We start from the raw sequence: 20043 nt of genomic DNA on the forward strand, positions 1-20043 counted from the left end.
GTAGGGGGATTGAATTTAGGAGTCGCAGTGTAATGTTGCAACTGTACACTACTCTAGTGCGGCCGCACTTGGAGTACTGTGTGCAGTTCTGGTCCCCGCATTACAAGAAGGATGTGGAGGCGTTGGAGAGGGTGCAGAGGAGGTTTACTAGGATGTTGCCTGGTATGGTGGGGAGGTCCTATGAGGAGAGACTGAGGGATCTAGGGTTGTTTTCGTTGGAAAGAAGGCGGCTAAGAGGGGATCTTATTGAAACATATAAGATGATTAGAGGTTTAGATAGGGTGGATAGTGATAGCCTTTTTCCTCGGACGGAGAAAGCTAGCACGAGGGGGCATGGCTTTAAATTAAGGGGGGGTAGCTACAGGACGGATGTCAGGGGTAGGTTCTTTACCCAGCGGGTGGTGAGGGATTGGAATGCCCTGCCTGCTGCAGTTGTAAATGCGTCTAGTTTGGGGGCGTTTAAGAGATCTCTGGATAGGTTTATGGACGAAAAGGGATTGGTATAGGCTAGTGGGTCATTGTTTTTGTAACTGGTCGGCGCAACATCGTGGGCCGAAGGGCCTGTTCTGCGCTGTAATGTTCTATGTTCTATGTTCTATCCACCTCCCTATCATCCCAAACATTGTCCTCCACTGACCCCTCACCTCTCAGACTGGGAGACCGGAACCAGCTTCCTCACCCTCCTCGATCGATCGATGACCTTTGTGGAGGTTTGTCCGCAGTTCCACAGCGGCCATTGCTTGTGGTGTCTCTGCTAGGACCACAGAGCAGACAGCCATCTGATTGGCTGACAGCTCTCGGAGGCATGGCTTCCTCCTAGTTGGAGGCAGAAGCCTCATTCTGAGCCAATTAATTGTCACTCAGGAGTTCCTTTTCTGCTATGTTGCCCTAAAAGAGACAATCGCCGCAATAACTTCACAGTCCATCCTCAATTCTCAGCTAGTTCCCATACTTCCAGCTGAGATCCGCACCCAAAGGGACTGGAGCCTAATGGTGGGCCAGATGGGCCTCTGGGGAACAACCGGTGGGCTTGTGGGGTCCCGATATCAGTCTGCATTCAGACTGAGTGACAGAGGGAGGGAAGCCAGCGATCAGGGCTGGGTATCAGGGTCTGAGCCTGCTGGTGGGGGAGAGGGACGGGGAGAGAATTGAGGTGGGCCAGGGATGGGGTGAGGCTGACCTGGACAAATCTGGGCAGGGCAGGGGAGGGGGTGTCAGCGATCTGGCTGTGGGGGAGGGGGTGCTCGGCACTGACAGATTAGCACATGCACAGTGGCGCGCTCAGCACTCTGCAGCCGGCCCCGCCAGCGGGAATAGGCACCGCCGTTGATTTTTCAACATGATTCACGCTCAGATACTCTGCAGTGCACAGAGTGTGGGAGATCCAGTTTGAAACTCTCGCTGAAAAATCCAGCATGATTTACTCCAGTTTTTACGCGAATTCAGCACTTTAAATTCTTGGGGAGGAATTACCCTAACTGCATTTTTACTGGGGTAGAAAATATTCCCTTGTTCTTGAGCAGTGATGTGCAGTGTGGGGAGAGGGCAAGTAATTACTGGATGTTTTACAAACCAATTTCTCTTTTCCAAGAATTTCCATGAACTCACCAACTTCCCGGATAATTTATAGACAGAAGTCACCTCTCCATAGAGTTCTATTATTGCCGTGTTGTCCAATATCATTAATTCTGATTAATAAATAAAAAATAAGTTATTGATCAAGTGATCTCAACACTCATTCACACTCTATATATGTGAACTTTAACCTTCTGTGCATTTGTTGGTAAAACTGTTAATGTGAGAGTATTTTTGATTGCTGTGACTGTGAGGTTGTCAGTGTTTGTTAAATATGTGCGTGTGAAGTGTGTGTGCCTGCTGGAGTTTTCCACTCATATTGCTGCAGGTAGCAAAAACAGCATTGGCTAGTCCGCAGATTATATTGGACCATTATAAATCTAATTGCAACTATACAGGACCCTGGGCAGACCCCACTTGGAGTACTGTACTCGTTTCTGTTCACCTCACTACAGGAAGGATGTGGAAGCTATTGAAAGAGTGCAGAGGAGATTTACAAGGATGTTGCCTGGATTGGGTGGCATGCCTTATGAGGATAGGTTGAGGGAGCTGGGACTCTTCTCCCTGGAGAGACGAAGGTTGAGAGGCGACCTGATAGAGGTTTATAAAATGTTGAGAGGAATAGATAGGGTGGATTCTCGGAGGCTATTTCCCAGAGCTGAAATGGTCACTACGAGAGGACACAGGTTTAAGGTGCTGGGGAGCAGGTACAGAGGAGATGTCAGGGGTAAGTTTTTCACTCAGAGGGTGGTGGGTGCGTGGAATGGGCTGATGGCAACAGTGGTGGAGGCGGATTCGATAGGGTCTTTTAAGAGATTTTTCGATAAGCACATTGAACTTAGTAAGATGGAGGGTTATAGGTAAACCTAGTAATCTCTTAGGGAGGGACATGTTCGGCACAACTTTGTGGGCCGAAGGGCCTGTATTGTGCTGTAGTTTTTCTATGTTTCTACTATCACATTTAACACAGAAACAGAAAATGCTGGAAAATCTCAGCAGGTCTGACAGCATCTGTGGAGAGAGAATAGAGCCAACGTTTCATGTCTGGATGACCCTTCGTCAGACCATTATCGTATAAGTGACCCCCTTCATTACAGAATCTGCTGTTTCCAGAACTACATGAATCTTCTGCAGCAGCTGCTGTACTTTATACCGATAACTAAATGTAAATAGATTATATCTTCATTATTTTAGAATGGATGCACTCACAGGAATACAATACTTGCATATATGTTATAGACATGTACATCTCTCACACACACACACACACACACACACACACACACACACACACACACACACACACACACACACACACCTGATAGAGGTTTATAAAATGTTGAGAGGAATAGATAGGGTGGATTCTCGGAGGCTATTTCCCAGGGCTGAAATGGTCGCTACGAGAGGACACAGGTTTAAGGTGCTGGGGAGCAGGTACAGAGGAGATGTTAGGGGTAAGTTTTTCAATCAGATGGTGGTGGGTGAGTGGAATTGTCGGTGGTGGTGGAGGCGAACTCGCTGGGGTCTTTTAAAAGACTTCTGGATGAATACGTGGGATTTAATGGGATTGGGGGTTACAGATAGTTCTATGGCCTGGTAGGTATGGATATGATCAGCGCAACATGTGGGCCGAAGGGCCTGTTTGTGCTGTAGTGTTCTATGTTCTATGTTTTATCTGTGGACGTTCACACCAAACAAGTACAACACACTCACACCTATACCACACACACACAGATATACTCATCACACAAAGATAACACACACTCACACATACAGTATTCACATACATAACATACTTGAACATTCTTTCATATCTATGTACCACTTAGTGTGCACAACATTTACATTAACACCAAAATATAAATACATATATAAAAATATATGTCAGTGATTTACAGACATGTTGAAAACAAAGCAGCTTTTATATTTTCTGACATAAGCTACACTTACACACAAATAGCCCTTTTTCCGACTTCTGCCTTGCCTGACACATTGGGGTGTTAGCTGTTCCTTCTACCTCTCCCACATGGCCATGAGTGAACCTAGCCAGTCAGTGGAAACAGACATTTTGATCTTGTGGAGCCTCACAGTTGATTCTAATAATGGCCTGAAATATTTCCACATGTTTTCCAGTGGATTTCCCTGGACAGTAATCGGGAGCAGAAAACCCTAAGATATCGCCGAGCTCGACAACCAGATTGTAGCAGCTCTCCCACCTCCAGCTATTTTAGCACATACCAGAAATTAAACTATCCACAATAATGTAAAATTCCTTTAGAAACAAAGATGAGACCAACTGGACAATTCAACTTCTCATTCTACTCCTCAATCCCTTCGAACCCTACCCGTCAATCCCTTCTCACCAGATCTCTCTGTTCTATTTCACTATTTATCTCAGGCACTTTCTATCAAATCCTCAATATTTCAACCCCCACCCATCCCCCAGCATTTCCTTAACCCTTCCCACCCTTTTCCCTAATCCTTTCCAATCATATCCCTGATCCCCTCGCTCCCCAGAAACAAGAATAATTTCTTGATACCATTTCTCCTCTGCCTTGTCCTTCACTGGTAAGTTGTTCCTCAGCTCTCTAACTCTCTAAGTGAAGGGGCTCTCTGACACTCCTGCTTCTTATTGGGCACATCACTATCTCAACACTGAGTTCAAGTTGAACAATTTCAGATTATAATCACTGCTCCCATTTGTTACCTTTTTGTGTACTTTTTCTGTTTTTGGATGGCAGCTCTTGCTGCTCTTTCCGGTTTTCACCTTTCTATCTCCTCTAAACCCATCGTTTGTCTCTCCACATGTCCCATTACCATCTTTATTTGCATCAAAGGACAAAGAACAACACAGCACGGGAAACAGGCCCTTTGGCCCAACGAGCCCGCGCCGCCATCTTAACAATGTGCTTTTCCTCCTCCACCCTTGACCCATGTCTATGCTTATGCCACCCCCATTGGAAACCAGTTAAGGGGAGAATAATTTAGGGACAATTTGTTACACCAATCAGCCTGAGAGCACATCTTTGGGGTGTGGGAGGAAACTGGAGCACCCAGAGGAAACCCACGCAACCACGGGGAGAATGCGCAAACTCCCACAGACACTGGCCCAAATCCATGTATCTGCCCAGCAATCAGTGATAGTCACTGAGCTGTTGTGGTGCCCGTCTGCTGGTCCAGTTTTAAGCACACACAATGATGCGAAGTACTGGGCCACTCCCGAAACATCCAAGAGCAGCCCACGCACAACCCACCGTGTGCATGCCCCTCGTTGGACAACAAGGTGGACTGAATCACCTGTGGAGTAAAAGAGAAAAGCATCAACACATGTAACAGTTGATTTCCAGGGACGTCCCGAGGCTCTGACCCTTATTTAAAACAGTCTCCGATAACCCTCCATCCCTGTTTCCAATGAAGAATCATCAGTCTCAAATCTGATTCTCTCTCCATGGATCCTATTAGACAGCTGAGTTTTTTCATCATTTTCTGTCTTAAATTCCCAGCATCTGCAGTAATTTGCTCTTTGACCAATGTCTGTTTGCTCTGTAGATGTGGTGTCTTTTTTTCCACTCACAGCTATATTTTATTATAAATTTATCTCTTTTATTTCAGGACCTGAAGACTCATTTGTCTCTGAATGCAGCAACCACTCAGAAGCTGATACAGAAGTTTTATGCAAAGAAAATCCAACAGCAGGTGTGCAGTGTTGTCTAACCCAATACAGGCTGAGATGTGAACGTCCAACTGAGAGGGCAGAGATATCTGGGTGAAAATTATGTCAAAAGATTAGTAATCGCACACATTGGGAGGATTGTTTGACTTGATGGTGGGAAACAGGAGCCAGTTTCCGGGTCCTGAACAAGCCCCCAGGAAAAGCAGTCAGTGTCCTGGGATTTTCTTGGAGGTACCCCCTTCATTTGCAAGGAGATTGGTTCCCTTCCCAATTACGAGTGGCAGGGGAGTTTTCGAGGTGATTCCACAGCCATCCAGCTGGCCTTGGAGGGAGTGCAGAGGAGGTTCACTAGGCTGATACCGGAGATGAGGGGGTTGGACTATGAAGAGAGACTAAATAGACTGGGTCTGTACTCGTTGCAGTTTAGAAGGATGAGTGGGGATCTTATAGAGATGTATAAGATAATGAAGGGGATGGATAGGGTAAAGGTAGAGAGATTCTTTGCGCTTAGAAAGGATAGCAGGACTAGAGGGCACAGCCTCAAGATGGGAGGGGGCAGTTTAGATCAGAGTTGAGGAGGAACTTCTTAGCAAGTTCGCAGATGATACGAAGGTTGGTGGTGGTGTGGATGGTCTGGATGGTCTGGAGGGATGTCAGAAGTTGCAGCGGGATATAGATAGGATGCAAGACTGGGCAGAGAAGTGGCAGATGGACTTCAACGCAGATAAATGCGTAGTGGTCCATTTTGGCAGGACCAATGGGATGAAGGAATACAATATCAAGGGTAGGAGTCTTAGCTGTGTTGAAGAGCAGAAGGATCTTGGGGTCCGGGTCCACAGGACTCTTAAATCGGCCTCGCAGGTGGAGGATGTGGTCAAGAAGGCGTATGGTGTACTGGCCTTCATTAATCGAGGGATTGAGTTTAGGAGTCGGGAGGTAATGCTGCAACTTTATAAGACCTTTGTCAGACCCCACATGGAGTACTGTGCGCAGTTCTGGTCACCTCACTATAGGAAGGATGTGGAAGCTATTGAGAGGGTGCAGAGGAGATTTACAAGGATGTTGCCTGGATTGGGAGGCATGCCTTATGAAGATAGGTTGAGGGAGCTGGGACTCTTCTCCCTGGAGAGACAAAGGTTGAGAGGCGACCTGACAGAGGTTTATAAGGTGTTGAGAGGAATAGATAAGGTGGATTCTCGGAGGCTGTTTCCCAGGGCTGAAATGGTCGCTACGAGAGGACACAGGTTTAAGGTGCTGGGGAGCAGGTACAGAGGAGATGTCAGGGGTAAGTTTTTCACTCAGAGGGTGGTGAGTGAGTGGAATCGGCTGCCGTCAGTGGTGGTGGAGGCGAACTCGCTGGGGTCTTTTAAAAGACTTCTGGATGAGTATATGGGATCTAATGGGATTGGGAGTTACAGATAGTTCTATGGCTTAGTAGGTATAGATGTGATCGGCGCAACTAGTGGGCCGAAGGACCTGTTTGTGCTGTAGCGTTCTACGTTCTGTGTTCTTCACTCAAAGGGTGATGAATCTGTAGAATTCTCTGCCCATTGCAGTGGTGGAGGCTACCTCGCTAAATATATTTAAGCCATGGGTAGATAGGTTTCTAATAGACAAGGGAATTAAGGGTTATGAGGAGAAAGCGGGAAAGTGGAACTGAGCCACTTCAGATCAGCCATGATCTTATTGAATGGTGGGGCAGGCTCGAAGGGCTAGATGGCCTACTCCTGCTCCTATTTCTTATGTTCTTATGTTCTTAAGCTGATAGGAGCAGCAAGCTACAGTAAAGAGAACTGAGCAGACACTTCAACATGGAAATGCATTCTGATCAGCCTTTCAAAATAAAAATATATTTTATAATAAAAACAGTGAGAGAGTGAGCCCACCACTGCTAGGGGTAGGTGATGCCATCCTGCCACAGGGCACCCTTTATATTTTACCCACAGGAGCACCATCCAAATAACTGTCCACCCCTGCCCCGCATGCCACCCAGCGACTGCCTCCAAGTGGTTAAATTGTTCCATGTTGCATTGGAAAACTGAAGAATGATTGGAAAATCCCTTTCAGCCTCCGTTCAGTACCATCAACAAGGCTCTTAATGAACCCCTTTGGACTTGTGAGGGCAGCGAGCCACACAGGCTCTCGAACCCTCGTTGGCAAAACATGCCAACAGCTGGAATGCTGCCCCCTTGGGCCCATTCACACCAATTTTCATGGAGCCTGAAAATTCTGCCCAATCTGTTGATAACCATCGGGGAATATGTAAGCTCACAATGTCGGTTCCAGCGATGTACTCTCTGGTTTGTTTAAATGTTCATTGATCATGACATTGACTGTCATTAATCATAAACACAAGTTACATTTACACAGCAATTTCAATGTTCCGAAGTGCTTCACAAAGACAGGAAAGGAAAAATAATTAGATACTAATCCAAAGCAGTCATTGGAAATAGAACGAAATGAGGGACTGGCCTCTGATAAGGGTTTTGAAAGAAGGGGAAACAGAGGCAGAGAGGTTCAGACAGCAATTACAGAATATGAAGCCTTGGGGGTTGAAGATGTGTCTTCAAATGGAGAGACAAAGGTTGGGATGTATGGACCAGAGACCAGGATCAGAGGAACAAAATGTTTGGAGGAATATTATTGAGTTGGAAGATGTTATACAGAATGGGAGGTGCCAGTTCCTGGATGGATTTAAACACAAGGGCATAGAAACTCATCTGGGTGTATTTTCTCCATATCCCTTTGATCCTTCCCATCATACCTTAGTTTATTCTCACCGTAACATTCAGTCTCTCCTGCCTTATATCACAATCTCTCAGTCCCAACTCACCAATACCCTCTCTTCATAAACCAATCAAATTTAACTGTCTTTTGGCTCAATTTGCAGTGTCATTCCTTATAATCCTTTGGGTAAAGGCTGTTCAGTTCTCTCCCTTCTGGGTTTGAACTTGTAACCCATCAATCTGAACCTTTTATACCACAGTGAACAATTTGTTTGCAGCAGTCTTGTCCATTTTATCTTAACATGAAATTTGCAAGTAGCGCACCAATAGCTGTAACAGTCATAATAATCAGTTCAATATTTGATTTGATTTACTATTGTCACATGTATTAACATACAGTGAAAAGTATTGTTTCTTGTGCGCTATACAGACAAAACATACCATTCACAGAGAAGGAAATGAGAGGCTGCAGAATGTAGTGTTACAGTCATAGCTAGGTTGCAGAGAAAGATCAGCTTAATGCAAGGTAACTCCATTCAAAAGTCTGACAGCAGCAGGGAAGAAGCCGTTCTTGAGTCATTTGTATCTTTTTCCCGATGGTAGAAGGTGGAAGAGAGAATGTCCAGGGCACATGAGGTCCTTAATTATGCCGGCTGCTTTGATGAGGCAGCAGGAAGTGTAGACAGAGTCAATGGATGGAAGGCTGGTTTGCGTCATGGATTGGGCTATATTCACAATGCTTTGTAGTTCCTTGCAATCTCGGGCAGAGCAGGAGCCCATACCAAGCTATGATACAACCAAAAAAATGCTTTCTATGGTGCATTTGTAAATGTTGATGAGAGTCATAGCTGACATGCCAAATTTACTTAGTTATCTGAGAAAGTAGAGGTGTAGAGATGGGCTTTCTTAACTATAGTGTCGGCATCAGAGGACCAGGACAGATTGTTGGTGATTTGGACGCCTAAAAACTTGAAGCTCGCGACCCTTCGTACTTCGTCCCCTTTGATGTAGACAGGAGCATGTTCTCCTTTATGCTTCCTGAAAAGGATGACAATCTCCTTTGTTTTGTTGACATTGAGGGAGAGATTATTGTTGCCGCACCAGTACACCAGATTCTCTATCTCATTCATATCTTCAAATATTAAGAAGATTCTGAATCGATTTAATGCAAAGATGTTCATTTTATGAGACTGGTATGTATAATGGTAACTTTTCAAAAGGAAATCAACAGGTGATTCGGTCCGCCTTGTTGTCCAACAAGGGGCATACACGTGGTGGGTCGTGCGAGGGCTGCTCTTGAATGTTGCTTTGAGAGTTGCCTAGTGCTTCACGTCGTTAGTGTACGCTTAAACTGGACCATCTGACGGGCAACACGGCAGCTCAGTGACTATCACTGTTTGCTGTGCAGATACATGGATTTGGGCCAGTGTCTGTGGGAGTTTGCGCATTCTCCCCGTGCTTGCGTGGGTTTTCTCCGGGTGCTCCGGTTTCCTCCCACACCCCAAAAACGTGCTCTTAGGCTGATTGGTGTAACAAATTGTCCCTAAATTAGGCGTCCCTCAATCTGGTTATAATTCTCTAAATTTGCACACCTTTATTGTGGAGTCCAAGAGGCATAGACAAAGGTCATAGGTAGAAGAAGGATTGGAAAGAGGCACTCAGTGAATGTTAAAATGGGCGGCGTGGGCTCGTTGGGCTGAAGGGCCTGTTTCCTGTGCTGTTCTTCGTTCTTTGAAATCGAATAAATATTTGGGGGTCAAGAAGAAAGAGCTGAGAAAGTGCCAGTAGGAACCTGGTGAGCTGAATAGTGAAGTCCAGTGTCTCCTATCATCAGAAGCAGCTTTTGAATCCAACAAACTGGTAGAATTGGATGATCTTCTGTCTATTGGTAAAATGGAATGCAATGAAGTTGGCCATGCAGTCTGAATTCAGCTCCGAGCAAAAAGAAACCTGCAATAAAAATATTTGGTTGAAAATTTAGATTCTGGTTCAAAGGGGTAGAACAGATATGGAGAATTGATGAAGCAATATGCATTTATTAAACTCCTATTTATGGTCATAAATAGTGTCAATTCTTTGGTGTTAACATTGAAAGTAGTTTCCCTTGTGATATTTGAAAGAACTTGTGAGGAACGGCAGAAATCTCTGGACTGTTTGTTGCTGCATATAAAGAGTTAGATTTCCTTAGAGGGAGCTGTGTTCGAGTTTGACTCCAGATCCTTGGCACATTATCCAGGTTGACATTGCGGTGCAGTCCTAGGGAGTGTGGCATTGTCAGAGGTACTATCTTTCAAAGAAGAAATTAAACTTGGGCCCACCTGCCCCGTTGGGTCTTCATGTTATTGAAGAATGAAGGGAGTTCTCCAGGTGTTATGGCCAGCATTATTCGGTTGAGAATTCAACACCAGAAAACTGATGATCTCTCATTGCTTTTTGTGGAATCTTGCTGTGCATAAATTGGCTGCCCCATGCGTCTGTGTTTTAATGACTACATTTCAATGATAATTAATTAGCGGTGAAGCACTTTGGGATATCCTAAGGACTTGAATGGTATTATGTAAATAAAAATTCTTTCTTTAATATTCCTCACTTTGAAGAACAAAAAGATGTTGCCTCCTTTCTCCCTAACAGTTCCTCCATTCTTTTTTCAAAGACTGCCAATGAATGTTCCAAATACGGTGCTGTAACTATAAAAGTCTTCTACAACAATCAAGTAAAAAGTCTGCATGTTGAAATCCTCAATGCTGTGAACCTCATGCCACTGGATTCTAATGGTAAGAAGGGAGCTGATGTTTCTGTATTTCTTGTTTCATTACAATCTGAGTCTTGTTCTCATTCCCATCTGATCTCTCCCTGTGCAGGTGCCAGTGATCCTTTTGTGGAGCTGAATCTGGAGCCTAAACACATCTTCCCATTTGTAGAGAGCAAAACAACTCAACGTAAAGATAATGACCTCAACCCACTCTTTGATGAGGTTTTCGAGTTCAGGTATACCCAATGGTTATAGTGCAGAAGGAGCCATTCACTTCATCCTCCTTCCTGACTCTGAGAGCAGTTCAGCACTGGTCTGTTCCCTTTAGCCCTGCAAGTCTCTTCTCTTCAGATAATAGAATCTGCCTTCACTATATTTTCAGGCCGTGCGTACGCAGATCTGAAACATTCACTGCATTAAATATTTTCCTCACATCATGTGAGAGAGTGGGTGTGTGTGAGAATGGAGATGTGTGTGTTTGTGAGAGAGTGGGTATATGTGGGTGTGTGTCTGTGTGGGGTGTGTGTGTGTGTGTGTGTGGGTGTGTGTGAGACAGAGTGTAGTTGTATGAGTATGGGTATGTGTATGTGCGAGAGAGAGTGGGTCTGTGTGTATGTGCGTGTGAGAATAGGAGTGTGTGTGTGTGTGTGTGTGTGTGTGTGTGTGTGTGTGTGTGTGTGTGTGTGTGTGTAAGAGTGGGTATGTGTGTGTGTGTGTGTGTGTGTGCACGTGTGTGAGAATGGGAGTGGGTGTAAGAGTGGGTGTGTGTGTGTGTGTGTGTGTAAGAGTGGGTATGTGTGTGTGTGTGTGTGTGTGTAAGAGTGGGTATGTGTGTGTGTGTGTGTGTGTGTGCACGTGTGTGAGAATGGGAGTGGGTGTAAGAGTGGGTGTGTGTGTGTGTGTGTGTGTGTGTGTGTAAGAGTGGGTATGTGTGTGTGTGTGTGTGTGTGTGCACGTGTGTGAGAATGGGAGTGGGTGTAAGAGTGGGTGTGTGTGTGTGTGTGTGTGTGTGTGGATATGTGTAAGAGTGGGTATGTGTGTGTGTGTGTGCGTGCATGTGGGTGAGAATGGCTGTGTGGGTGTGTGTAAGAGTGGGTATGTGTGTGTGTGTGTGCGTGCGTGTGGGTGAGAATGGCTGTGTGGGTGTGTGTAAGAGTGGGTATGTGTGAGTGTGTGTGTGTGGGCGTACGTGTGTGTGAGAATGGGAGTGTGTGGGTGTGTGTGTGTGCGTGCATGTGTCACTGTGGCCCACGCTCTGCGAACATAATCAGTTGGGGATTTAGGAAAATGTTGCCTGTAATCAGATTTTATTGTGATTACGGCGGGACAGCAGTGGATGGCAATGATTGTTTGACATTATGTATATGGCTCTGTGTGAAAATGATAGCTCAATGGTCAGTTCTGAGAGAAAATGAAATAAAATGACAGCTGGATGATAGTTTGTGAGAATAAGTAATATCAAATGATGGCAAAATGATTGCAATCGAAAGCAGTTGACGTCAAATGAAAGTTGCTGATATCCAATTATATGAACCACTTCAGGTAGCATCACCCAATTAAATACAAGTTTATGTCCCTCATCCCTCTTTGCTCCCTCTGGACTGGAACGTTCCTGGCGAGCCTCACCTTCCATAACCTTGAGTTCATCTAAACTCTGCTGCTTTTAATTATTTTAATGAATTCCCATTCACCCATGATCTGTGTGATCACTGACCTAAATTGTTTCCCAGTCTGACAACACCTTGCTTTTTTTAAATTTTGATCACGGGTTTCAAACAGAACCTCTGAGATCTCTCCTCCAACTCTGGTCTCTAATGCATCCTGATTTTCTTTGCCCCGTCATAGTGTGTTAGGCTGTGGTCAGAAACTCCAGAATTTCCTCCCTAAACCCATCTGTCCTCCTTTGAGACAATTCTAAAAACCTAAGTTTTTGTTCACCTGCTCCAGTATCATGTCGTCACTTGTTTGATGATGAAATGCTACACAGACTGTTTTACTCTGTTAAAGATGATGTCCCTTGCCTTTATTCTGCCAGGGTATAGTTCCACAGTTTCTTTCCTGATAGTTCTCCATTTTTCCCAGTAGGCTATTTAACCAGACCGTTTCATAGCCAATCTTAAATTATATTCATATATACGCTTTCCCGAAAGATTGCTGACTGGTGATCAGGAGTAGCAACCTTGGTTTATTTTCTGCTATCTAACTCAAGGGAGCAAAGGATACCTGTGATGACCTTAGACAAGTGCTGAACCTCTGACCTCCATCACCTGTACACTTCATCCCACGAAAATAAAAGTTGGGAGAGGTATGACTTCATTCATGAGTTGGGCGGCATGGTTAGCAATGCTACCTCAGTGCCAGGAATCCGGGTTCAATTCTCACCTTGGGTGATTGTCTGTGTGAAGTTTGCATGTTCTCCCTATGTCTGCGTGGGTTTCCTCCAGGTGCTCCGGTTTCCACCCATACTCAAAAGATGTGCGGGTTAGGTTGATTGGCTGTGCTAAATTATTGCCCCTTAGAATCCAAGACGTGTAGGTTAGAGAGTAAATACTTGGAGTTATGGGTCTGGGTAGGTCTGGCTGTAACAGAGAGTCAGTGTAGATTCAATGGGCTGAATTGGTTCCTTCTGCACTGCAGGGATTCTGTTCTATGATTATCACCCATCCTGCCCTGTTGCCCAAACTAGCCTCTGAGGGTAAACCAAGCATGTAATTAAATATGGGCTGTAGAAAAGACCATTTCCAGCAATGTGGTTGTCAGTTTGAACTGTCTGTCCTGTCACAGAGCCATTGTACACAGACTGGGAAGGTTTGATGCATTTAAGCTGTTAACATAGAACATAGAACACTACAGCACAAACAGGCCCTTCGGCCCACTAGTTGCGCCGATCACTTGTATACCTACTAAGACATAGACCTATCTATAACCCCCAATCCCATTAGATCCCATATACTCATCCAGAAGTCTTTTAAAAGACCCCAGCGAGTTCGCCTCCACCACCACCGACGGCAGCCGATTCCATTCACTCACCACCCTCTGAGTGAAAAACTTACCCCTAACATCTCCTCTGTACTTGCTTCCCTGCACCTTAAATCTGTGTCCTCTCGTAGCGACCATTTCAGCTCTGGGAAATAGCCTCTGAGAATCCACCCTATCTATTCCTCTCAACATTTTATAAACCTCTATCAGGTCGCCTCTCAACCTTCGTCTCTCCAGGGAAAAGAGTCCCAGCTCCCTCAACCTATCTTCATAAGGCATGCCTCCCAATCCAGGCAACATCCTTGTAAATCTCCTCTGCACCCTTTCAATAGCTTCCACGTCCTTCCTGTAGTGAGGCGACCAGAACTGCGCACAGTACTCCAAGTGGGGTCTGACAAGGGTCTTATGAAGTTGCAGCATTACCTCCCGACTCCTAAACTCAATCCCTCGATTAATGAAGGCCAGTACACCATACGCATTCTTGACCACATCGTCCACCTGCGAAGCCGATTTAAGAGTCCTGTGGACCCGGACCCCAAGATCCCTCTGCTCTTCAACACAGCTAAGACTCCTACCCTTGATATTGTACTCCTTCATCCCACTGTACCTGCCAAAATGGACCACTACACATTTATCCGGGTTGAAGACCATCTGCCACTTCTCCTATTTATGTCCCGCTGCAACTTCTGACATCCCTCCAGACCATCCACAACACCACCAACCTTCGTATCGTCTTTGTATCTGTTCTTTAGGTTCTAGGCCTGAATTAAAATTTTTATAAGATCCAAGTCCTACATAATTGTTTACAGGTAAATATGTTACATGAAGAGTGTTAAAAGTTGAATTTTTCCCTCCGTGCCTGAGACAGGGGAGTAAGAATTGTTTTTCTTTCTTTGACTTGTTTCCAGCGATGTTACTCCAGAGCAATGTCGGAGTAAGGGAGCCTGCTTACTTATCACCGTGTTTGACCATGATACTTTGGTCAGTGATGATCTAGAAGGAGAAGCTTACTTCTCTTTGCAAGATGTCCCAGGACTGGACAGCACTGAGGAAGAACTCAACATCAGCAAAGTTCCTCAGAGTCGACTGACGCTTGGCCATCCAAAACCAAAAGGTGAGAACAAACTGCTTTCAACATTTTCTACTTTTGCTGAGTATTCATTGAGGTCAGGGTGTCCATTTCATTCTCTCATTGAAGTGAGAGAATTGGCAAGGCCAATATTTATTGTATATCATCCTGACAAGATAATTATAAACAGCCACTCTGTACTGCTGCAGATTATTTAATAACACTGATAAAGGGATTCCTTGAGTTTGACCCAGGGACAGTGAGTGAATGGCAATATATTTCCAAGGTGTTTGACTTAAAGGGGAACTTCCAAGTGCTAACATTTCCCCTCACTGAACTGCTCCTTCATGTGGCAAACACTCCCATGTTCTACACTATTGTACACAGCAAGATAAGGGATGTCAGTTTTATGCATTGAAATATTTCAACTGGCCACAATCTCGCCCCAAGGAAGGTACAGCATGGGGTCAGATACAGAGTAAAGCTCCCTCTACACTGTCCCCCATCAAACACTCCCAGGACAGGTACAGCACAGGTTTAGATACAGAGTAAAGCTCCCTCTACACTGTCCCCCATCAAACACTCCCAGGATAGGTACAGCACGGGGTTAGATACAGAGTAAAGCTCCCTCTACACTGTCCCCCATCAAACACTCCCAGGACAGGTACAGCGCGGGGTTAGATACAGAGTAAAGCTCCCTCTACACTGTCCCCCCATCAAACACTCCCAGGACAGGTACAGCACGGGGTTAGATACAGAGTAAAGCTCCCTCTACACTGTCCCCCATCAAACACTCCCAGGACAGGTACAGCACAGGGTTAGATACAGAGTAAAGCTCCCTCTACACTGTCCCCCATCAAACACTCCCAGGACAGGTACAGCACGGGGTTAGATACAGAGTAAAGCTCCCGCTACACTGACCCCCCATCAAACACTCCCAGGACAGGTACAGCACGGGGTTAGATACAGAGTAAAGCTCCCTCTACACTGTCCCCATTAAACACTGCCAGGACAGGTACAGCACGGGGTTAGATACAGAGTAAAGCTCCCTCTACACTGTCCCCCATCAAACACTCCCAGGACAGGTACAGCACAGGGTTAGAACATAAGAACATAAGAAATAGGAGCAGGAGTAGGCCATCTAGCCCTTCGAGCCTGCCCCGCCATTCAATAAGATCATGGCTGATCTGTCGTGGCTCAGTTCCACTTCCCCGCCCTCTCCCCATAACCCTTAATCCCCTCTCTTATCAAAAACCCATCAACCCGCGTCTTAAAAATATTTAGCGAGGCAGCCTCCACCACTTCAAAGGGCAGAGAATTCCAGAGATTCACCACCCTTTGAGTGAAGAAGTTCCTCCTCAACTCCGTTCTAAACCGCCCCCCCTTTATCTTGAGGCTGTGCCCCCTAGTCCTACTGTCTTTTTTGAGCCGGAAGAGTCTCTCCACCTCTATCCTATCCATCCCATTCATCATCTTATACGTCTCAATGAGATCTCCCCTCATTCTTCTAAACTCTAACGAGTTAGATACAGAGTAAAGCTCCCTCTACACTGTCCCCCATCAAACACTTTCCTCACACCTGACGAAGGAACAGTGTTTCCGAAAGCTTGTGGGTTTACTGTCTAATAAACTGGTTGGACTTTAACCTGGTGTTGTGAGACTTCTTACTGTGTTTACCCCATTAAACACTCCCAGGGCGTGTCACTGTTGAGGGTGACACATGAAACATGGTCACTGATATGAGGTTGGAGGGAACTGTGCCCCAGCAGCAGTCAGTATTTTTATGTGTTGAGGGGTGAAACTCTGGGAGAGAAAATAATGACATTGTAATCTTGATCAGTTTTAACTACTGCTTAACTGTGCAAGACTTGTCACTGGCTTTAATTTTCTTGGCAGAAGACCAAATATTGAAGTTATTAGAGGCACGAAAAGGAGACAAAGATGCTCAGGCATTCATCAAAATACGAAGGCAACGGGAAAGAAAATCAAAGGAAACATAAAGGTTGCTGCAAATTCAACCAACACCGTATGGAATCAAAAAAACACAAGTTTTTCCGACTCCTTGCCTATTTCACTCTGTCGCCCCCCAATGCCTATGTGTGTGTTTTCCACACCCCATTTTCCATTGTGGTTTATTGGAAAATTGTGAGCCGTTTACGAGAGATTTACCAATGTGTGTGTGTGTGTGTGTGGGTGTCAGGCAACCAGTGAGCCCGTCCTCCTGGCCAGGCTTGGAGTGATAATGGAGAAAGCTTCTGCTGTAAGAGTCTCACGCTCTACACCTGGGGCCTCAGGCTATTTATTTCTTTCGGGAAACTCAATTTCATCTATCCTGAACTATTCCTTTGTTTTTTTTTGCATTATAAAATTGGGATTGTTTGCACCTGTTTTTTCCATTATGAGTGTTCTTGGATCCCTGTAGTAGTGATCGAACCTTTGGGGCTAGTCGCAGTAGACAATATACTGGTGAGAATATTAGCCTCAGAGTGATGTCCAGAATTATGCAAAGCAGGCAGACCATAAGGTGAATCAAGACTCCACACTAATTTGATGTCAATGGTGCAATTTTGGAGCTCAGTACTCTGCCAGCGCCCTCTCTTAACTTCACACAGAATGTATTCCCTCCCCTCTCCTCCCAATAGCACTATTTAACTAATTTTGAGTTTCTTGCTGATTAATTTCTTTTGGCTGTTTCTTCGACTCTGCAAATGTTTTGTGCTTTCTATGATTGTTTAATGTTGTAAAAATATACATGGAACAGTGCTGACTTCAAAGCTTCTGCAAAAACTGGTTGCTCCCAACTATGGGTTAATTTGTAGTCCTTAAATGATACGGATAATAAAAGAGGCCATTGAGAAAAGGACACGCTGCTGGAAGAGGGGGGAGGGGGGGAAACATGATGCCAAATCTACCCGAGTTGGTCGGGGAGCAATTCTCCCACCTGAAACTCGGTGAGTAACAATGCGTCCTCCTCAGCAAAGACGTCCTCATTGAAATCTGACACCTTCTCCAACCACAACTGCAACCTCAGAGCAGGGCAAGGACTGCATCGCTATTGTCTATGAAGGTGATTGTGGTAACAAGCTTCAATGCGTCGGTCCCTTTCCAGAGTGGAACTGGAGAAACTTGTGGCATCTCGCAGTTTGCCATCCACTACAGCTTAAGGAAGGTTACTGATACACTCTGCTGAAATGTAACTACATTTCATTCTCTCTTGCTAGGGAGAATGAGGCAGAGAGAACTTCCTTAAGATTGTGGACTTCCCGTGGTATAGAGATGATTGGATCACAGAAATGTTATGTGAGGAAGGAGGCCATTTGGCCCATTGTGTCTGCACCAGCTCCCCAGGCAAGCATCATGACTTAATGCCATTCGCCTGCCTTTTCCCCGTAACCCTACACATTGTTTCTATTCAAAGAATTAACCATGCTGTCCTGAATGCCTTGATTGAACCTGCCTCCACCACACATCCAGGCAGTGCATTTTGGAACCCAACCATTTGTCATGTAAAGAAGTTTTCTCTCCCATCACATCTGCTTCTTTTGCAAATCACTTTAAAACCGTGGTCTCTTATTTTTGATTCTTTTACGAGCAGGAACAGTTCTCCAACCAGTCCAACACCCTCATGATTTTGAATATTCCCCTCAAATCTCCTCTTAGTCTATTTTTCTCCGAGGAGAACAATCCCAACCTCTCTAATCAATCCTCAAACTGAAGTTCCACATCCCTGGATTGACTCTTGTAAACCTTTTCTGCAGTCTCTCTAATGTCTTCACATCCTTCCTATAGTGTGGCACTCAGAACTGTACACAGTATTCCAGCTGAAGTTTAACTATTGTCTTGTTCAACATAATCTCCTTGCTCATGTACTCTATGTCCCTATTAATAAAGCCTAGAATACTATAGTTTTTATTACTGCTCTTTCCGTGTGTTTACTACCTTCAATGATCAATGCGCATATACACCCATCTCCCTCTGCTCTTGTGCCATTTAAAAATTTTACCCCTTATTTTATATTATCGGGTGGCACGGTAGCACAGTGGTTAGCACTGCTGCTTCACAGTTCCAGGGACCTGGTTTCAATTCCTGGCTCGGGTCACTATCTGTGTGGAGTTTGCACATTCTCCTCATGTCTGCATGGGTTTCCTCCGGGTGCCCTGGTTTCCTCCCCACAGTCAAAAGATGTGCAGGTTAGGTTGATTGGCCATGTTAAAATTGCCCCTTAGTGTCCTGAGATGTGTAGGTTAGAGGAATTAGTGGGTAAAATATGTAGGGAAATGGGGGTAGGGCCTGGGTGGGATTGTGGTCGGTGCAGACTCGATGGGCTGAATGGCCTCTTTCTGCACTGTAGGGTTTCTATGATCTCTCCATGCTCTTCCTTCTGAAATGCATCACCTCACGCTTCTCTGCATTGAACTTCATCTGCCACCTATCTGGCCACTCCTCCAACTTGTCTGCCTTTTTGAACTTCTACACTGTCCTCTTCACAGTTTCCAATGCTCCCAAGTTCTGTAATATTTGCAACCTTTGAAATTTCCCCCTGCACACCAAAATCTAGATCATTAATATATATCAGAAAAGGCAAGGGTCCCAATTCCAATCCCTGGGGAATTCCACAACAGATTTTCCTCCAGCCCAAAAGATATCCATTGTCTGTTGCTCTCTGTTTCCTGTTATTCAGCCAATTTTGTATCCGCATTGCTACTGTTCCTTTTATTCCATGAGCAAAACTATTCCGTTATGTGGCACTGTATCAAATGCTTTCTGTAAGTCTGGGTACATCACATCAGCAACATTACCTTCATCAACCCTCTCTGTTACCTCCTCAAAAAACTCCAGCAAGTTAGTTAAATATGATTTCCCCTTTCGAAATCCATGCTGATTCTTCCAAATTAGCCCATATTTTCCTGTGTGACAACAAATTCTATTCCAAATAATTGTTTCTAGAAGCTTGCCCACCACTGATGTTAAACTGAGTGGTCTCTAAATGCTCTAATTGCTATCCTTACAACCTTTCTTTGAATAAGGGCATAGCATTTGCAATTCTCCACTCCTCTGGCACCTCCCCTGAGTCTCGAGAAGATTATGGCCAGCGCTCCTGCAATTTCCATTCTTACTTGCTTCAATATCCTTAGATTCATCTCGTCCAGTCCTGGTGTTTTGTCATCTTTAATTACTGCCAGTCTATTCAACACTTCCTCATCAACTTCGAACCCTTCAAGTTAGTTCCTTACTCTGTCTCCATGTACTGGTAGCATCTACCTCCTTG

At 45.0% G+C, this 20043-nt stretch overlaps 1 protein-coding gene across 3 annotated transcripts in view; it reads left to right on the forward strand.

The window, feature by feature from the left end:
* Nucleotides 1-18796, forward strand: part of unc13d (unc-13 homolog D (C. elegans)) — a 161131-nt gene extending 142335 nt beyond the window's left edge. For 2 of the 3 annotated variants that reach the window (XM_080209138.1, XM_080209140.1), the window contains 5 exons: nt 5188-5271; nt 10628-10748; nt 10836-10962; nt 14614-14819; nt 16671-18796. In XM_080209138.1, coding sequence (XP_080065264.1) covers nt 5188-5271; nt 10628-10748; nt 10836-10962; nt 14614-14819; nt 16671-16774 — 642 coding nt within the window. In that variant the 3' untranslated portion in view covers nt 16775-18796. The remainder of the gene's footprint in view (nt 1-5187; nt 5272-10627; nt 10749-10835; nt 10963-14613; nt 14820-16670) is intronic. The other variant, XM_080209139.1, reaches the window with a different exon arrangement.
* Nucleotides 18797-20043: the final 1247 nt, after the last annotated feature.

Source organism: Carcharhinus amblyrhynchos, chromosome 21, assembly GCF_965287045.1.
Source record: "Carcharhinus amblyrhynchos chromosome 21, sCarAmb.v2.hapA, whole genome shotgun sequence".
Classification (NCBI taxonomy): domain Eukaryota; kingdom Metazoa; phylum Chordata; class Chondrichthyes; order Carcharhiniformes; family Carcharhinidae; genus Carcharhinus; species Carcharhinus amblyrhynchos.